At 44.4% G+C, this 18,292-nt stretch overlaps 1 protein-coding gene across 10 annotated transcripts in view; it reads left to right on the top strand.

The window, feature by feature from the left end:
* The window catches only part of PARN (poly(A)-specific ribonuclease), a 184,914-nt gene that overhangs the window by 38,036 nt on the left and 128,586 nt on the right, over nucleotides 1–18,292 (top strand). For all 10 annotated transcript variants that reach the window (XM_055562406.1, XM_055562407.1, XM_055562408.1 and 7 more), the window contains 4 exons: nucleotides 746–788; nucleotides 1,461–1,536; nucleotides 3,715–3,825; nucleotides 4,132–4,201. In XM_055562406.1, coding sequence (XP_055418381.1) covers nucleotides 746–788; nucleotides 1,461–1,536; nucleotides 3,715–3,825; nucleotides 4,132–4,201 — 300 coding nt within the window. The remainder of the gene's footprint in view (nucleotides 1–745; nucleotides 789–1,460; nucleotides 1,537–3,714; nucleotides 3,826–4,131; nucleotides 4,202–18,292) is intronic.

The following is an 18,292-nucleotide window of genomic DNA, read 5'->3' as shown; positions in this document are numbered from 1 at the left end:
TAGTTGGATATGTTGAGAGTATTCTGTCGTCGGTCAAAAACTGTCTGGCTAGAGAACTCCTTTTTCGCAACTTTGTCAGTGCCTTAGCCTGTTGGTATTGTCCATGGTTAGTGTGGTGTGTTCTGATAGATCCCACATCAGCTGCATGGAGCCCTCAGAGCAAGAGTCTACATCTGAGGACGTGTCTGCAGAGGACTTGGAGCAGTTGCTCTTTCAGCCAGACTATTTCTGTCCAATTATCTGCAGTACTCATATTTATATGAGAGGAAATAGTATTTTTATATGAGTGTGTGTGTGTGTGTGTGTCTCTCTCTCTCTCTTTTTTCTATTATTGCAATCTCTGAAGCAGAGTAGTGAGAAATAACAGTTGTATGAGACTGCAAATGCAGTTTTTGACCCTTCGGGATGTTATATTGTACAGATCTGGGTAGTGGTAGGAGATGATAAGAGCTTGGGAGCATCAGGCCTGCCGCAGTGTTGGAACCACGTGCAAACGCATGAGGATGACTTACCCTTGATGTCAGTGTAAGCCCGTGCCCTCTAGAACTTGTGCTCTGGGTGTGGGCTTCCCCACAGCCTCCTGATGAAGTGCCTGGATGAGGGGACCGTGTCCTCAGTCTGACGTAGTAGAGATGTAGATGACTGATGTGCCTAACGCCCCCATCCACAGTTATTCATTGGAGTAAAGTACATTTTGAACATTGCTATCCATTTTGTTTACCTTTTTAAAAAATTCTGTTTTTAGGCTCTTGGATACAAAATTGATGGCCAGCACACAACCTTTTAAGGTATTTTCAAAATCAGAACTATTGTTGATAAGTTATAGTTTGAAATTTTCCTGATTGCTGCTAACAGCTTTAGAATTCTGGTCAATTAATGTCACTTTCCAATACAACTTCCCCCCTTACCCGCCTCTTGTTCTCTGAAAAAACAAAAAAGATAAAAAAGAAATTGAGGAAAGACTAGAAATAAATAGGTCAAAATGTGAATAGCAGTTGTCTTTGGGTAGTGGAATTGTGGGAGTTTTTTCCTTCTGATTGTAAATTTTTAATGTTAAAACATATAATGAAATTTTGAATAGATTACAGATGCATACACTCATTCCTTTTCCTTATTTTACATATTTTGGATATATAGTCTAATCAAGAGAATTCAGGTAAAAATATAATCATTTGCTTCTTTCTGAAGTGAGTTTATATGGCTGAGTGAAATGAATGCCAGAACAGTATAGCTTTCTGGCCAAAGGTCTGTAGATACTTAACACATCTGTAAAAACTTTTCATATGACTATACTTCGCATACGGTGGGAATTAAACTTGTGGTTTCTCTCTCACATTGAAAAGAAGGACTCCTGTGTTTCTTTAAAGAACACAAGGGGGCAGTGCTAGATACTTTTTTTGGTCCTGATTCTTGGTGACTCTGAGCTGACGGCAGCTCCTCCCTGTGCTTCCTGTTTGTAGGATTTCATTAACAACACAGCCCTTGCAGAACTGGAGAAGCGGTTAAAAGAGACACCTTTCAACCCTCCTGAAGTTGGTAAGAATATAAACGACCCCAGAAAGCTCCACACTCTCAATAATTATGGATGTCTGTTATAGAAGAAAGGTAAAACTGTTTTAGAAACTACATATGTTGTACATTTATAAATTTTGGCTGAATTAACTTGCTCATACCCTTGGTTGAGTTGCTATTTTCTGAATGAAGATGATCTTCTAATCCTACCTCTGTTTTGCACGGGTAGGATTGGGTAGCCTGTTCGTTGAGAAGTTTAGCAATTGAATCTTCAGGGCTTTTTGTTTCTTAATGCTTGGAATTGTCCCCAAACTTTATGTGTCTTCCTTTTGGTTTAAGCAAAGACAAAAAGCTGCTGATTAATTGTCAGCGGTAGAGTGAAAATATACTTTTTGTCTCAGGGAAGCCCAAGAACTGGGTTTACAGATGAGGAAGGTGGGGGCTCCACCTCTGCCTCCTTCAGAGGTAGCTTAGGCACTGCACAGCAGTGGTGAGGAAAACCAGAGGAGGGAGGGACGTTTCTCAGGCGTGCAGATGTCCGCACCTCTGGCCGTGGGCCCACCCCCGTGTTTGGTGAGCCTTCAGGTGTTAGTTGCGTCCTGGTTCCCCTTGGCCTCGGTTATGCTGCTAGTATCATAATCAACATCCCACTAGCTGTAGCCTGCAAGCTTCCTGAGAAATCGACGATGGGACTGATGGCTCAGAAACTGACAGTGGAAGGTACTAAAGCAGCCAAGATGGCAGTCATTTGCTTTCCTTTCTGGAATAGTCCAAAAAAGGAATTAAGAAAGGGGTGGGGGGAGAAAACCTAGACCTTTCCTCTAACAATATAATGGACAGTATAATGGAAATAATTGATTTTGGAAATAAGTGTTTCAGCTGGTGGTAGAGTAGAGGCCATGACTTAGTTGGCTATCATGTTAAAAGACTTTTCTTTTAAGCTTAAAATCTAATATTCGATACTTACTGAGGTTAAAGAATTCTTGCTTAAAGAGCATTGTATTGATATAAAAACAATTATAGCTTTTTCATTGTTAATTTCCACTCATGCTTTTGATTCTGTTGTAACCTTTTTGATACTCATTTACAAAATGGTTCTAGGAAAGAACTATTTATGAATTACAGTTTTATCCCGTTATTTCCATATAATATTCCAGTAAGGAGAGTTTAGTCTAAAGCAGGTTCAGTAAAGCTCATTCTCTCAGCATCTGTGTATATCACTGTGACCAGAGAGGCATGTCATAAAACGGTTTCTCCCATGAAGATGTGCCATGTTGCAAGGGCAGCGTTACAGCAAATTCTGATCTGTTTTTGGACTTGTTTGTGCTTTCCATTTTTATATCTGTGAGCTCGGAGACATAGTGAAGGACACTGTTGACTTGAGCTGCCAACCTTGATGGGAGTCTTTGGCTTTTGGGGCGGGTGAGCTGGCGTATTGTCAGATAACAGTTACAGAGTGTTTACCACGTACCAAACGTGGCATGAGAGCTTTACTTACTTGAGCTCATTTGATCCTCCAAAAGCCTAACGAGGGAGCTCTGATTGTCATCGCCCTTCTACCATGGTGGAGGCCCAGAGGGGGCAACATGCCCAAGATCACATAGCAGCTAAGTGATGGAGCAAAGATTCAAACTCAGACAGTGGACGCCGGGGGCCATGCTCTTAGCCGTTGCTCTGAGGTCCCCAGCCTCCAGGATCTAATGCCTGATGACCTGGGGTGGAGCTGATTTAATAATAATAGAAATAAAGTGCACAATAAACGTAATATGCCTGAATCATCCCTAGACCACCTCCGCCCCCGTGGAAAATTTGTCTTTCATGAAACTGGTCCCTGGTGCCAAAAAGATTGGGGACCACTGCTCTGAAATACCCCTTGCATCCCAGTCAGAGGAGGAGTCATGGTCACAGGAGTGAGTTATGCATGGTTGTAAATAGCATCCAACAGCATGCAGTTGGGAGGCGTGTGGCTGAGTCTTTGATAACGTAACCAAGACACTTCTCTAGTCTAGACCAAAGCCCTCATTTTCAGTGACTCTGTTATCTCAAGATCTTGTGTGGAGAGAATTAAGGAGATAGGTTTCTTTTTGCTTATTTAGGGTGTTTCTGCCACACAGACATCTGGATTTGGCAGGGCAGCATGCTTACCAGTCTTCATAATTTGTGACGACCTTGGGAAGACTGTGTTTTCTTTTTTCTCTTTAGAAAGTGCAGAAGGCTTTCCAAGTTATGACACGGCTTCTGAACAGCTCCACGAGGCAGGCTATGATGCTTATATCACAGGACTGTGTTTCATCTCCATGGCCAACTACCTAGGTACACACTGTACCTGTCTCTGTCAACACACATGGCCCAGGGGGATCTTCCCTGTCTACCCTTTCCCTGGGATCCACTCACCCAGTAGGAAGTGGGAGGGTTTTGAGGGAGGAGGGGGAGGGGGTTGGGAGGGGGGATGGGGAGTGCACAGAAAGAACCATCAGACGCTTACCTGGGGTTGTGGTGCTTGGTCCACATGAGCACTTATTTTACCCTTGCAGAACCATACTGTTGATTGCAGGATATTTTTTTCAGGCTTTGTTTTTCCTTGACTGTATGTGATATTCTGCTTCTTTTCTTCATTAGGTTCTTTTCTTAGTCCTCCAAAGAGTCATGTGTCTGCCAGATCAAAACTCATCGAACCTTTTTTTAACAAGTAAGTAATCAGAGTCCCAGTGCCCCAGCATCCTCTGCTGGCGGACGAGCCCAGTATCTGGGATGTCAGTGAGGGGTGACTGGGAGCTCTCGGCATTTGTAGATAAGACATTTCTCATCACTGGTGACTCAGATGTTTTTTGAAAAACAGAAATTGACCTTTTCGAAAAGAATGTATTCAATATTTGCTAGAAAAAAAAGAAAGAAAACATTATGAAAGGTAGCACGTCTCTTTCAAGACAAAGGACAGGTGGCTTCAGAATTTAAATGACCCACGAGGGAGTCTCTGTGTATGTGTCTGTGTACACAGTCAGACCTAACTTAACGCCAGCAGGCTTTACGAGTGAGATTATTCATGCTTGCATTATTACCTAATTAAATAATGTCCTTTCTGAGAAGATGTTGGTTATACAGATGACTTCTGAGATAACCTGTGGAGCAGTTTTGATGGTCATTGCATCCTGAGCCCTCATCTGAATGGATCCGGTGAAGTTGCACCTTCACCATTGGAGGAAGTCAGTGTGATTGCAGGGAAATGTCTACTTTCAGAGCATTTCCAAAGAATCTCTAGATTGTTACTTCAAAGTGAGGCTGGTGCTTTCTTGGCACAGTTGAGACTAAAGTTGTGAATGTGATCATCAAGCTGGCCACAGCATGGCTTTGTGCCAGGGCCCCAAGCCTTCGTCTCTACCCCAGGGCTCTTCACAGGGCTGGTTCTGGGAGGTTTAGGTGAGCCAGATAGAAGTGGGAGCCCACATCACTCACCACTTCTGTGAGAGCCATTTCAGGGTCGGCTTGGTGACATCATTTCCTTATATGTGGCGTTTTACATTTCTATCAGTGCTCTCCTGAGTAAGAATGCCGTCTCCTCCAGAGTCTGTATAAATTCTGGTATCACAGTGCTTGTTCATAGGTGCCATGCTGCAGTCAGAAGTTAATTCCAAACATCTGGATTCCTACAGGCTTGCAGTCTGTGTTGAGTTAGTGAATTCTGTCATCCTGTGGCTTCTTCCTTTTTAAATCTTTGTTCTTTTCTGTGGAAGTTCTTTTCTGTGGAAGTTCAGAGGTAAATGTGTTTGACTTTTCAAAAACATCTTTCACGTCAAAAAAAAAAATCTTGCAAAGAGGACTGGGTAACAATGTAGTGTATATGGAAAATTAAGTTGAATTTTTCTGCATGGAAAATGAATTCTGCCACCAGTTGAGTTCTTGCTATCTATCCAGTTCAAAATGGGATTTTCTAACCCCTTAATTCTACATTCGGAGAAGGCAATGGCACCCCACTCCAGTACTCTTGCCTGGAAAATCCCATGGACGGAGGAGCCTGGTAGGCTGCAGTCTCTGGGGTCACTAAGAGTCGGACACGACTGAGCGACTTCACTTTCACTTTTCACTTTCATGCATTGGAGAAGGAAATGGCAACCCACTCCAGTGTTCTTGCCTGGAGAATCCCAGGGACAGGGGAGCCTGGTAGGCTGCCGTCTATGGGGTCACACAGAGTTGGACACGACTGAAGTGACTTAGCATAGCATAACTCTACATTGGGGGCAGTGTTTATCTTTGTAAATCTTTGGACCTCTTATGGCATCAACCATGGAACCTGTGAGTGACACTAAATGCATATGGATTGTGGCCTTTCTGGCATTTTTACGCATGTGATGTTAAGTTTGTCATTCAGCAGTATTTTGCAACTGGGGAGATGTTTACTGCCGTTTAAATATTTAAAACAACAATCCTGCTTCTGCACTAAAATCAGCTCCTAATAAAGTCAGGTGATGGTTGCAAATGGGGGTGGATAGAGGCTGTCTCTTGTTTATCAGTCATCTGTGTGGCCAAAATGAAGGGCAGTCAAAGTAGGCTTTGGTTTCTAAGTTTAAGTGAAGTGAAAGTTGCTCAGTCGTGTCCAACTCTTTGCGACCCCATGGACTATACAGTCCATGGAATTCTCCAGATCAGAATACTGGAGTGGGTAGGTGTTCCCTTCTCCAGAGGATCTTCCCAACCTAAGGATCGAACCCAGGTCTCCTGCTTTGCAGGAGGATTCTTTACCAGCGGAGCCACAAGGAAAGCCCTTTAAAAGTTTAAATAAGACTTTATATATTTCTAGATCAATTTAGTATTGCTAATTATGTGTGAAGATATTTCTCAGAAGAACTGGGCAGTAAACACATAACTTCACTTTTAAATGGGGCTGGTGTCCATTCAGATTATTTTTTTTGCTAAAACCTAGATGCATACCAAAAATAGTTGAGGTTTAGGAATCCTCCTGTGATATTGCACTGAAAATTCTTGCCCAGTTTGATTTTTTCTCTATTTTTCCCTATCTGTGAAGGAAGAATTGTTTCTTTGTCTTTGAAGGGAAAAAATATTCTAGCAGGATTTAAAGTGCAAAATAAGGACTATTTTTATTCTATATCGGACTAGTTTGGTTAAGTACAGCCACCCATTCTGAACCCATTAAGAAAATGGGAAAAGCGGTTGCTTTTGATGTTGTAAGTGGATGCGTATTCAGTTGCTCAGATGTGTCCAACTCTTTGTGGCCCCTTCGACTGTAGCCCACCAGGCTTCTCTGTCTATAGGATTTCCCAGGCAAGAATACTAGAGTGGGGTTCCATCTTCTCCTCCAGTGGATCTTCCTGACCCAGGGATCAAACACGCATCTCCTGCATCGGCATGTGCCTTCATTATCACTGCACCACCTGGGAAGCCAATATTGACCTCATTCTTACTTAAATGCAGGTTTCATTTAGGATATTAAACCTTGATTTTGTTACTTTTCTTCAGGATTGCTCTTGTAAAAAGACGTCCAACAATTGCTATCAGTATTATCTCAACCGGTTGATTTTAGAAGAATCTAAATTTTTCTGAGGGTTTATTTGTTTTTGTTGTTGTTCAGTCACTAAGTTGTGTTGGACTGTTTGTAACCCCATGGAGCACAGCATGCCTGGCTTTCCTGTCCTTCGTTATCTCCCAGAGTTTGCTCAAACTTGTGTCCACTGAATCGGTGATGCCATCCAACCATTTCATCCTCTGTCACCCTCTTTTCCTCCTGCCCTCAATCTTTCCCAGCATTAGTGTTTTCCAATGAGTCAGCTTTTTGCATCAAGTGACCAAAGTATTGGAGCTTCAGCTTTAGCTTTAGTCCTTCCAATGAGTATTCAGGGTTGATTTCCTTTAGGGTTGACTGGCTTGATCTCCTTGCTGTCCAAGGGACTCTCAAGAGTCTTATCCAGCACCACAGTTTGAAAGCATCAATTCTTTGGTGCACAGCCTTCTTTTTGGCACCTGGCTTTTCTCAGTGTAAGCTTAACCAAACATGCATAGCCTTAATACGAATTTGGGTGGACATGAGACGACTTACACGTGCAAATAATATTTTGCTCTGCTCTCACAAGATTTATGTTTAAAAAGTAAACCTTGAGTGAAGATAAACCCAGTATTTCTGCATTATTTTAAATTAGCATCTGACTGCCTTAGGTGTTTCTTTTGGGGAAGCTTTACCGAGTCTGCTAATGAGAAGATCCCAAGACAGTTGTTGCTTGAGCAGATTGCAGAAATGGAGTGTAGTACAGGGCACTTTGTAAGCCCAGTTTGTCCAGGGAAATGTCCCAGTAGGACTTTGCAAGGTACCACTTTTCTCTTTCCTTTCCTGGGCACCTTGCGTGTTTCTCCCTTCCTTTTTGGACTCAGAATGAAAGTCCTAATGTTGCTGAATGATGGAAATCGGGCTGAGACCACTGCTAATGACTGGCTGTGTGCAGCGTGCTCTTCCTCTGTGTTGTGGGCTCTCTGCTCAGGAATTGGTTTGCCTTCTTTTATGACCTTGGTCAGTTTTCATCAATGCATAGAAAACCAGACTTAGAGAAGATCTTTTGGTCAAATCCTTTTAGGCCCAGAAGGAGCTAAAAATACTCTCTGCTTATTCTTTTTATTGCACGACAGAAAGCACATGATCAGACTTTAGTGTTATGTTTTATTAACAGCCATCTGTTTCTGCAAGACCCCTTGAGCTCTCTTGTATTAATAGATAACCTTTTATGAAGGGTTTTGGGGAAAGGTTATTTTCGATTTTCCTCAGTTCTTAGAAGGAGGAAGGAAATGAGCACGTATCTTATTTTGGCCAATCTCTAAGTAGTGGGATTAAAAAGGAAGAAGTGCCTGCACTTTACTATATAGGACAGCTGCGTCATGCTTGGCACAAGTGTTCTGAATTTTTTTAAAAGTCTCTATTGAATTTGTTACAGTATTGCTTTTGTTGTTTATGTTCTGGCTTCTTGGTGATGAGGCATGTGGGATCTTAGCCCCTGGACCAGGGATTGAACCCACACTGCCTGCAGACCACCAAGGAAGTCCCGTAATGTTCTGAATTTCAACAGGAGTCTTCCTAGGATGACAGGGCCATGTGTTCCATCTAAGCTGAAGATAAGACAATTCATTTCCTCCTCTGTAAAAACAGGACTGGAACTATCCCCCTCCCATGTAAGTTATAAAAGTCACATGAGATGCAAAAGGACTTTGATAGTTTCTCAGACTTAGTAGGTGGCCAGGGTCTATTATTTTCCTTTCCTGAAGTACAAGAGAATTTGACATGCTGGGAAATTCAAAACAGTCGATATCGTAGCAGCATGAGTTTTTATGTTTTTAGTTTCATGATAGAGAAGAAAATGGATTGAAGTGCCGATTTAAAACTGGAGCAAATGTGAAGCATCCACTTTCCCTGTACACCTTTTAGTGTTTGCTTAAGAAAAATCAGAGGAGAATGAAGTATGTCAGATTGGTACATAATAGAAGCAAGATTGCTTTGATTTGAAACATTTTAGAAAGTTTTGTTATGCAGATGAATCCAGCAATTTATGGAAGGTTGTGTAGGTACACAAAGCAGTGATAAGTGGCGAGTGGGAGGAATGATTACGGCGCCTGAGATAAAGCACACTGATGTCTTCTCCCTTTTCCTCCATGGAGAGCAATCATGTGCGGGCAGTAAGTTCTTTCTGCTAATATGCCTGTGCTTCCCCTTTAACATCAGAGAGATTTTTTAAACTGAAGGGTTGTAGAAAAACAAAATACTTCAGATCCGTGCGGAACCTCCTTTCGCTGGTGCTGGACGTGAGCCACGCTTATTGTCTCAGTTACCAGCAGCCACGCTTCATGTTGAACCCTGTCGTTCACTGCGTGACCCACGGGTCCGAAAGTGCAGACCCTGCTTGTCTTTCATGAGAGCAGTACCTGCACCCCTGCAGGGCAGCCCTCAGCTTACCTTCTCCTGTCCTGCCTGCCCCTTCTCATACAGAGGAGTAAAAGGTGCTGGAGCAACAAGAAGGCAAGGCCAGTCTGTCCGTGTGTGCTCAGTCGCTCAGACAGAGTGTCCAACTCTTGTCACCCCATTGACTGTAGCCCACCAGGCTCCTCTGCCCATGGAAGTTTCCAGGCAAGAATACTGGAGGAGGTTGTCAATTCCTCCTCCAGTGGATCTTCCTGACTCAGAGATCAAACCCAAATCTCTTGCATCTCCTACTTTGGCAGGTGGATCTTTACTAATGTGCCACATGGGAAGCCTCCCAGCAATTGCTGTCAGGTTTTAGCATCTTGGGGGATGCAGCCAATATGTCTTTACTGAGAACCTGTTAAGCTTGGGTATCAATTAAGTCCATTGTGGTTCTTTTTTTAAAAAATAATTTAATTTGTTTATTTTTGGCTGTGCTGGGTCTTCGTTCCTGCTCTGGCTTTTTCTAGTTGGGCTGTGTGGGGGCTATTCTAGTTGCAGTGCTCGGGCCTCTCATTGCAGTGGGTTCTCTTGTTGTGGAGCCTGGGCTCTAGGGTGCTCAGACTTAGTAGCTGTGGCCTGTGGGCTCAGTAGTTGGTGGTTCCCAGGCTCTCGAGCACAGGCTCAGTAGTTGTGGTGCGTGGGTTCAGTTGCTCCGTGGCATGTGGGATCTTCCCAGATCAGGGATGAAACCCTCATCTCCTGCATTGGCAGGTGGATTCTTTACCACTGAGCCACCAGGGAAGCCATTCCATTGTTTTAAGTGTTAGAGTAATTTCCCCAAGAGCTGTCCAGCTTTACAACATAAGCGAGAGTGCAACACAGTTTGTGCTGTTGGGAAGGCCTACCTGTGAGTGTCACAGTGCTCAACATAATGGGTTTCCATATGCGTTTCACGTGTTAAAATCACTTGGTTAATTTCTCTGGTAGAACTGCTTCACTTCAGGGCACTGTGTAATAGAGAGCAGTTGTGGTCTCTGGGATCGGGTACCTGGATTTGAATCCCAGCCCCGCTCCCTACACCTGGACGCCCTTGAGCAAGTTACGCTCAGCTTCCTCATCTGTAGTTGAGAACAGTGGTACCCATTGGATAGGGTTGCCATCAGAGTGACACAGGAGAATGTATGTAAAATGCACAGTGCCTGACATGTCATAGGCCTCAGTCAGCTTGTCACTGCTTTGCGGACATTTATACTTTGAAGACGTGCTTCTGTTGCCCGAATGCTGGGAACAAATGGAGAGCTTTTTGTTTTTAAAGAAAATACTGTATAATCATATCTTTGGTACTGTAGGCCTCCTGTAAGGTGGGCTTTGTATTCAGTTATGAGCCTTGATCAGAAAAAAGAGGGAGAGGAGGATAAAGCGTGCTTGTAACTCCGTGGTGCTCAGGAAGATTTGCATGTACATCTTTTTTGCTTTTTATTTCCCCCTTTGAGGCATATGGTCATATCTCAGTCTTTGGGCTGGGCAGCATTTCTAGTTGTAGGTTTTTACTGGGAGAGGAAAGTAAAGAAGTAGCATTTACTAAGTGACCTTTTGAAAGTGGTTTCTTTTTGTTTTTTTTTACCAGCTTTATTGGGATATAAATTTGCACACCATGCAATTCACCCATTTAAAGTGTACAATTCAGTGGTTTGGGGTATATGACATTATGCATTTTTTAAAAAATTATGGTAAACTATATGTAACATACAATTTGCCGTTTTAACGACTTTTAAGCGTACAATTCAGTGGCAGTAAGTACATCCACAGTGTCGCACAGCTGCCACCGCTGTTTCCAGAACTTTTTCCTCACCCCAAACAAACTCTGTGGTCATTAGGCAGCAATTCCCCATCCCCCTGCTCCCCTCAGCCCCAGGTAAACCTCTCACCTGCTTTTCTGTCTACAAATTTGTCCTTTTGTGAGCTGTTTCTTCTTGAGCAACTCATTGCTCCAGTGAGGTCTTAATCTATTGAAACAATACCCTGGGTTTCCCAAATCAGCGTTGGCTTGGTTTGACTGCCCGGAAAGTGAGTGCCCTGGTTTTCATAAAGGTGAAAGACAAGGTGAGTCTCGAGCACATGAAAATAGCCTAGAGTGTGGGGCTTCTTAAGACTAGAAACTAGTGCTTGTTTCCAAACCAGTTGTTGAGTTCTCCAGGCAAGGGGTGCTTGCCTCAAACTGATACTGCCTTATCTAATTTCTGCCTTGCAACCTTGTTTTCCCAAAGATTTATCAGGCAAGCTGCTTCTATGGCTTTATCAGAAGCCACTTTTGATGTGGGCATAGGCCACGCCACATAGCTCTATGCGGTGTGCTAGCCCTGTGGGCCCCCAAGGGCTGTCTACATGTGGGCCCGTTCTAGCCGTCGATTGGCTCTGGTTACTTTAAAGTACATGTCTCTCTAGCTTAATAACTTGTTTATCATTACACTTTGTAGAGGTTAGAAAAAATCAGTCCCTGGGTATATGTTTAAGCAGCCTTCCTCCTTAGCAGGATATCATCTCAGTTTCCTGTGATTCCTATTTGAATCTCCACAAGCTTGGTAGGTGACCTAAAACAACAGACATTTATTCTTTCACAGTTCTGGAGGCCAGAAGCTTGAAATTAAGGTATAGGTGTGGCTGTGCTCCTTCCACAGGCTCTGGAAAGGATCTGTTCCTCGCCTCTCGAGCGCCTGGCGATGCTGGCACTCCTTGGCTTGTCACCGTGTCACTCCGGTCTCTGCCTCCCCTCTGTGTGTATCCCGTCTCTCTCTCTCTTTTGTAAGGACAGTTGTGATGGTATTTAGGGTTCACTTGGATAGTTCGGGATACGTCCTCATGTAAGGTCCTTAACCTGATTTCTAGTTCCATCTGCTAAGATCCTTTTTTCAAAGAAGACAGCATTCAGAGGTTCTGGGAATTAGGATGTGGACCTATCTTTTTGGAGGCCCATTTATAGGTATGTTGGTAGTAAAGTCAGTATTCAATTTAGGTAGTCCTTGCCTTGCTTTGGCCCTGGCTGTAAGCAAGTAGGTCATAGTTACTTCCAAGACTGTTTCACAGTTTATTTATATGAGTCAGAGGTTAGCAGGATACCCTAAGAAATTTAGAAGAGAAGAAGTGAAGAGAAGTGAAGTCACTTAGTCGTGTCCGACTCTTTGCAACTCCATGAGCTGTAGCCCGCCAGGCTCTTCTGTCCATGGGATTTTTCAGGCAAGAATACTGGAGTGGGTTGCCATTTCCTTCTCCAGGGGATCTTCCTGACCCAGGGATCAAACCCAGGTCTCCTGCATTGCAGGCAGACTCCTTACCGGCTGAGCCACGAAGGAATTTAGACTAGCTGTCAAGTATCTTCTCCACTGAACATCTTCCATGGTTCAGAGTATTTCACCCACAACGACTATAATTTCTGACAGCATCCCCGCTGCTAAGTCGCTTCAGTTGTGTCCGACTCTGTGCGACCCCGTAGACGGCAGCCCAGCAGGCTTCCCCGACCCTGGGATTCTCCAGGCAAGAACGCTGGAGTGGGTTGCCATTTCCTTCTCCAATGCATGAAAGTGAAAAGTGAAAGTGAAGTCACTGAGTCGTGTCCAACTCTCAGCGACCCCATGGACTGCAGCCTATCAGGCTCCTCCGTCCATGGGATTTTCCAGGCAAGAGTACTGGAGTGGGGTGCCATTTCCTTCTCTGACAGCATCCCTGAGGAGGTAGGTAATAAGGTCTCTCATTTGCAAGCTGAGGCCATCTGCTGAGGGCCCCAGAAACAGTTGAGTCTGGGATAACCCAGGTCTGTCCTCAGCTGGGGGTAGGATTCTTCCTCCAGAGCATCAGTCTGTAAAAGAGACAGCTTGACAGTTAGTATGATGTTCTCTTAAGAGACAATGCTGCTACTGCTGCTGCTAAGTCACTTCAGTCGTGTCCGACTCTGTGCAACCCCATAGACGGCAGCCCACCAGGCTCCCCCGTCCCTGGGATTCTCCAGGCAAGAACACTGGAGTGGGTTGCCATTTCCTTCTCCAATGCATGGAAGTGAAAAGTGAACGTGAAGTCGCTCAGTCGTGTCCGACTCTTCGCGACCCCATGGACTGCAGCCTAACAGGCTCCTCCGTCCATGGGATTTTCCAGGCAAGAGTACTGGAGTGGGGTGCCATTGCCTTCTCCGAGACAATGCTAGTGTCACTGAAAGATTTCTTTCTCTGCATGTTTGGCTTGAGCAGTGATGCTAAAAGATGTTGACTTGGACCACCGGATCACGTGCTACCAGTTTCCTCTGACATTTTACAGTCTGCTGTTTTATAGGTCCAGCAGACGTTGCCTTTGTACAATGTTTAGTTTAACACTTTTATTTGATGTAATTTGATATGGTTCATTTGATGGAGACTGTTTAAATGAGCTGCTGACTTTCTTTCCTTTTGCCTTTCTTCCCCGCACCCTGCTTGTTTCTTGCATTACATCTGTGAGAAGGAAAATGAGTTGGCTTTGGGACAAATGTTGGGTAATGCTCTATTTGTCAAGACATCAGGTGACTGGACTGGAAATTGCACGTGCACCCCTCTCCCCAGCCCTGAGTGAAATGAAAATAGCTGGTGCCGCAGTGACTCCTCTACCCGGTGGTTGCCCTCTCATTTTACACAAGAGCTTTAGTGAGCAAAATAAACAAGCTTATTTTGTGAGTGATGTCTGCATGCTTCCTACCCTGGATGATAAAATTAGTTTTTTATGGCACATAAATATGTATAATGATGAGCCCTTGCATATACGGTTCTCATGAAGTACTTTTTACTGCTGTGCCCTGAAAGAAATACCAAGACCATTTGCAAGAACAGTAGAGCTGGCAGTCGTTAAAGGTTTCAGTTTTCCTCTGGAAGGCTTGGGACTTGGAGTTAGGTGCAAATTAATTCACCACTCAAATCGTGTTGAGATGAGATTGTACTCGGCATCTCCGTATTCCGGTCTGCAGTGGCATAAGAGGAGTGCAGTTTTGCTTGGAAATCTGTTCTTTGAGGTAAAGCTTTTTAGGAAGAGACGTGTGGTCTTGAACAAATGCACATGTTTACTCTTTAAATGAAATACTGAGTTTCTAGGTGGAAGAATGAAAAATTTGGGGGCTGGAGGGTTTTCCTTTTGCTCAGGCAGAACCAGAGTAAGCACTATCCTCTTTTATGAAGACAGGCTGTAACATCAGAAATCCTTCTAGATCATTCAGGCCGGTGTGTATGTGTACAGATCTGACCTTACAGAAAATAAAGCTCTTGTATTCAGATACCTCATTATCTCACTCACCCCTAAGATGCGCCGATTCACAGGGTTTTCCTGATGGTGATCATGGTGTGTGGGGTCGTGTGTGACCGCGAGGCCCGAGGCCCGGGTAGCAGCTGCTTCTGCACTGCAGATGTGGAAGGGTTGTCCTTTGACCTGCAGCAGCGTGGCTGTCTTCTCTGCTCCTTCATCCTGGTTGCCTTCCTCAGTCCACCCAAAGCTCTTCTCAGAAAGCAACCTCATTTCTTATATCTGGACTCTGCCCCATTGCACGAAGCTATAATTTAATCAGCCCTTAGAGCATTGCCAAAAAATACCAACAAAAGCCTATGTCTGAGATCTTACATCTCGAGTTCTTGCACTAGAGGTGATTCAGGACGCGCGTCCTCATTTGTCCCTTGGAGGCTCCTGCGGGGACTGAGGCTCACTGTTTCACATGAGGCTGTGGGAGGAGCTCAGGTTAAAAGCCCGATGTGAGGGGTTATGGGCTTCCCAGGTGGCACCAGTGGCAAAGAACCCGCCTGCCTGCCAGTGCAGGAGAGGTACAAGACGTGGGTTCAGTCCCTGGGTCAGGAAGATCCTCCGGAGGAAGAAATGGCAAGTTGCTCCAATATTCTTGTCTGGAGAATTCCACAGACAGAGGAGCCTGGTGGGATTGCACAGTTGGACACGACTGAAGTGATTTAGCTCACATGCACGTGAGGGGGTACCTGGCAGAGAGAAGGTGAGGCCTTTAGTGTAAGACTAGTAATGGGGAAACTTTGGGTCTGAATCTGTCTCTGCTCCCATGATGGCCAAGGGTAAGCCACTGGAGCAGGAAAAAGCTGCTTCCTCGTTCCCTGTGTGATAGGACCTGGTGCCTGTCCCCCAGACACCAGAGGATCAGAGGAGGCTGAGTGTGCCATAACAAACACTTATTTTAGTCAGGAACCTTGTCCTTTTAAAAAGTAATATATTCTTATCCTGATTGAAGCACAAATTACCCACTTGTAATTCCACCAGCCAAAATAAAACTGTCATTTGGTGTATTTCCTGCTAATGTGTTTTCTATCTGTATTTCATGTATTAATTGAGATTGTACTGTTATATAATTTGGTAACTTAAAAAAATTCAATAAAGGATTTTTCAAAAGACGTTAACGCCAGTGGTTAGCAGCGTGGCGTTGCTGGTCTTCAGTGGCAGGTCTGGTGAGCATCGTGTTCCGCTTACAACCTAACCCGTGTGTCTGGCCTTCTGTCAGCTGCACACCCACTGCCCTGCGCTGGGTATTACTGGTTTTTTGCCAGTTGTCTTTTTTTTTTTTTTCTTTTAAATTTATTTATTTGGCTCTGCTGGGGCTTCATTGCGGCATGCGGGATCCTTAGTTGAGGCATGTGAACTCCTGTGGGATCATGAGTTGCAGCATGTGGGATCTAGTTCCCTGACCAGGAATTGAACCCAGGGCCCCGCTGCACTGGGAGTGCAGAGTCTTAGACACTGGACTACCAGGGAAGTCCTGCCAATTGCTTCTTTGAGTGGCCCCGAGTGCAGGTCATTGATCCACTGTCTTTTTCTGCCATCACTTAGCAGCAGTGGAAACCATGCTGCTGCAGGAGCAAAACGAAATATTTCCTTTCATTTCTGAATAGACTTGTTGGCTTTACGTTGTAGACTTGGTCATGCGGAATTTTAATGAACCGTAATGATCTTTTTGGTTCCCAGAGGTTTCCGCCTCTGCAAAATATTCCTGAGTCACCTTCAGGACTTCCTGTCTGCATTTTTGAATGTCACCTTTGCCCTTTATGTTTTCTTGAGCACAGCTGCATAAAGCAGGTTAATACCAGCACTGTTTGCCATCCATTTTCACATTGGACAACTGCAAATGATTCAGTAAGCCACAGTCCAAGACAAGCTCTTGTGTCATCAGAGAATACCCTTTGACCTTAGTGTACCTCTTTTGAGCTGCTCAGTGTGTCTTGTGCTTGCCAGAATCTGGGTCTGAAGCTTGTTGGTAAGGTCGGAGAATTTTGACAAGTTTGGAGAGTCTCTGTGTGTGTGTGTACCAGCCTTGGGGGCCGTATTTGTGGCTAAAGCTTGTGATGCCGGGGGGGCTGCTTTGTTGCCAAGTCATAGAAAGGGTTGGACTTTGGCCAGTGAGTTGCCAAGAGAGTGGTTTATGCCATCTTTTTTTTACTTTCTTCTTCAAAATGAGGAAAACAGTGGTCAGCAGTTGTTTCCCCCAGTTGACCTCCTGCAGAGGACTGAGCTGTTTGCCACAGTTGATCTCCTGGTTTCAGGAATGGTGGAAGCCTACGTTATCGCTGCCTGGATGTTAAGGTAGTCCTTGACGTTTGTTGTGGTAGTTTTGTGTTTCTCTTAAGTCAAAATAATTTACTGCAAACAAATCATTAAGACTAATACCTTTTTGGAGAAGTTGACACAAGTCATTATTACCCAGCTGATCGGTGAATCACCATTTGTGGAAATTAACACAGTCTTAAACATACTTTTTTTGTGTGAACCCAGTGGTTTTCAGTTCCCAGGTTCTGAGTCAGTAGGATTTAGGTGGGTGGGGCCCAGGAATTTGCATTCCTATCAAGATGCCTGTCTGGGGAAACACATTTTGATAAGTGCTCAAGGTTCTAGGCTCCTAAGAAGCTTTATGTCTGAAATGAAATTCTTCTATGACTACAAGCCTTCTAACATAGTCTAGGCCACAGTGTCATACCGCCATGGTCAGAAAAGAACGTCAGCAGATGACTTTCCATGAGTGCCATGCAGCAGATGGGCAGCAGAGCTGGGTGGCTGTTTTGGACACAAAGGCATTGTCCACAGCCTATTCTGTGTAGCCTATTAAGAGGCTGAGCTGAAGTCACCCAGTCTGCTGAGTGAATGACCCCAGAGTATGGTGTGCTCCACCCTTGGATCTGTCCGGATGTTTGAAAGCCACTCTAAACAACATCGCCAGTGTCATCATGAACGGTAAAAAACTGACAAATGCCCCAAAGGGTAGAGTTTATTTTATAGCATCTAGAATGTGAACATGAGTCACGTAGTGTGCTGGGATAGAATCCCAGTGTACGATTGGCCCTTGTATCAGGTGGGAACTTTAATTTTAGTCTTTGACAGAATCATTGTCAGTCCTTCAGAGAATAAGTGCAAAAATAGTGTTTCATCAGGAAGCTTGCAGGAACGTGGCCAGGGCCCCACACAGTCTTGTGTGTCTCTACCAAATTATAGCCGCCCTGAATCTTCACTGAAATAAAAATAACATTTCCTGCAAGCAATGGTGCGAGTGTGTTTCCAATATCTGCAGATGAAAGGCCTTCTGGGAGAGACTGTTCTTCAATACAATTCACAGGGAAGGAGCATCCTTTCATGTGCTTGTCAGTATTTCTGCTCGCCTAGTGCATTTCTCATACGTTAAAATGAAAACTGTTGGGTCAGATGAGCCAAACATGACGTATTTTATCAGATCATCCCAGGGTGTCAGTGTAGGCCATCTGACAGCCAGTCAGTATGAGGTGTGCATGCAATGAAATGTTTTAATTTTCCTTCAAAAGGGCAGGCGGGGATGCTTCCAGAGCAGTGGCCTGCAAACCGTCTGGCCTAAAACGAGAGGGAGGC

This window comes from Bubalus kerabau, chromosome 23, assembly GCF_029407905.1.
Source record: "Bubalus kerabau isolate K-KA32 ecotype Philippines breed swamp buffalo chromosome 23, PCC_UOA_SB_1v2, whole genome shotgun sequence".
NCBI lineage: Eukaryota > Metazoa > Chordata > Mammalia > Artiodactyla > Bovidae > Bubalus > Bubalus kerabau.
The sequence above is the reverse complement of the archived record's forward strand: the minus strand, read 5'-3'. Positions and strand labels throughout refer to the sequence as shown.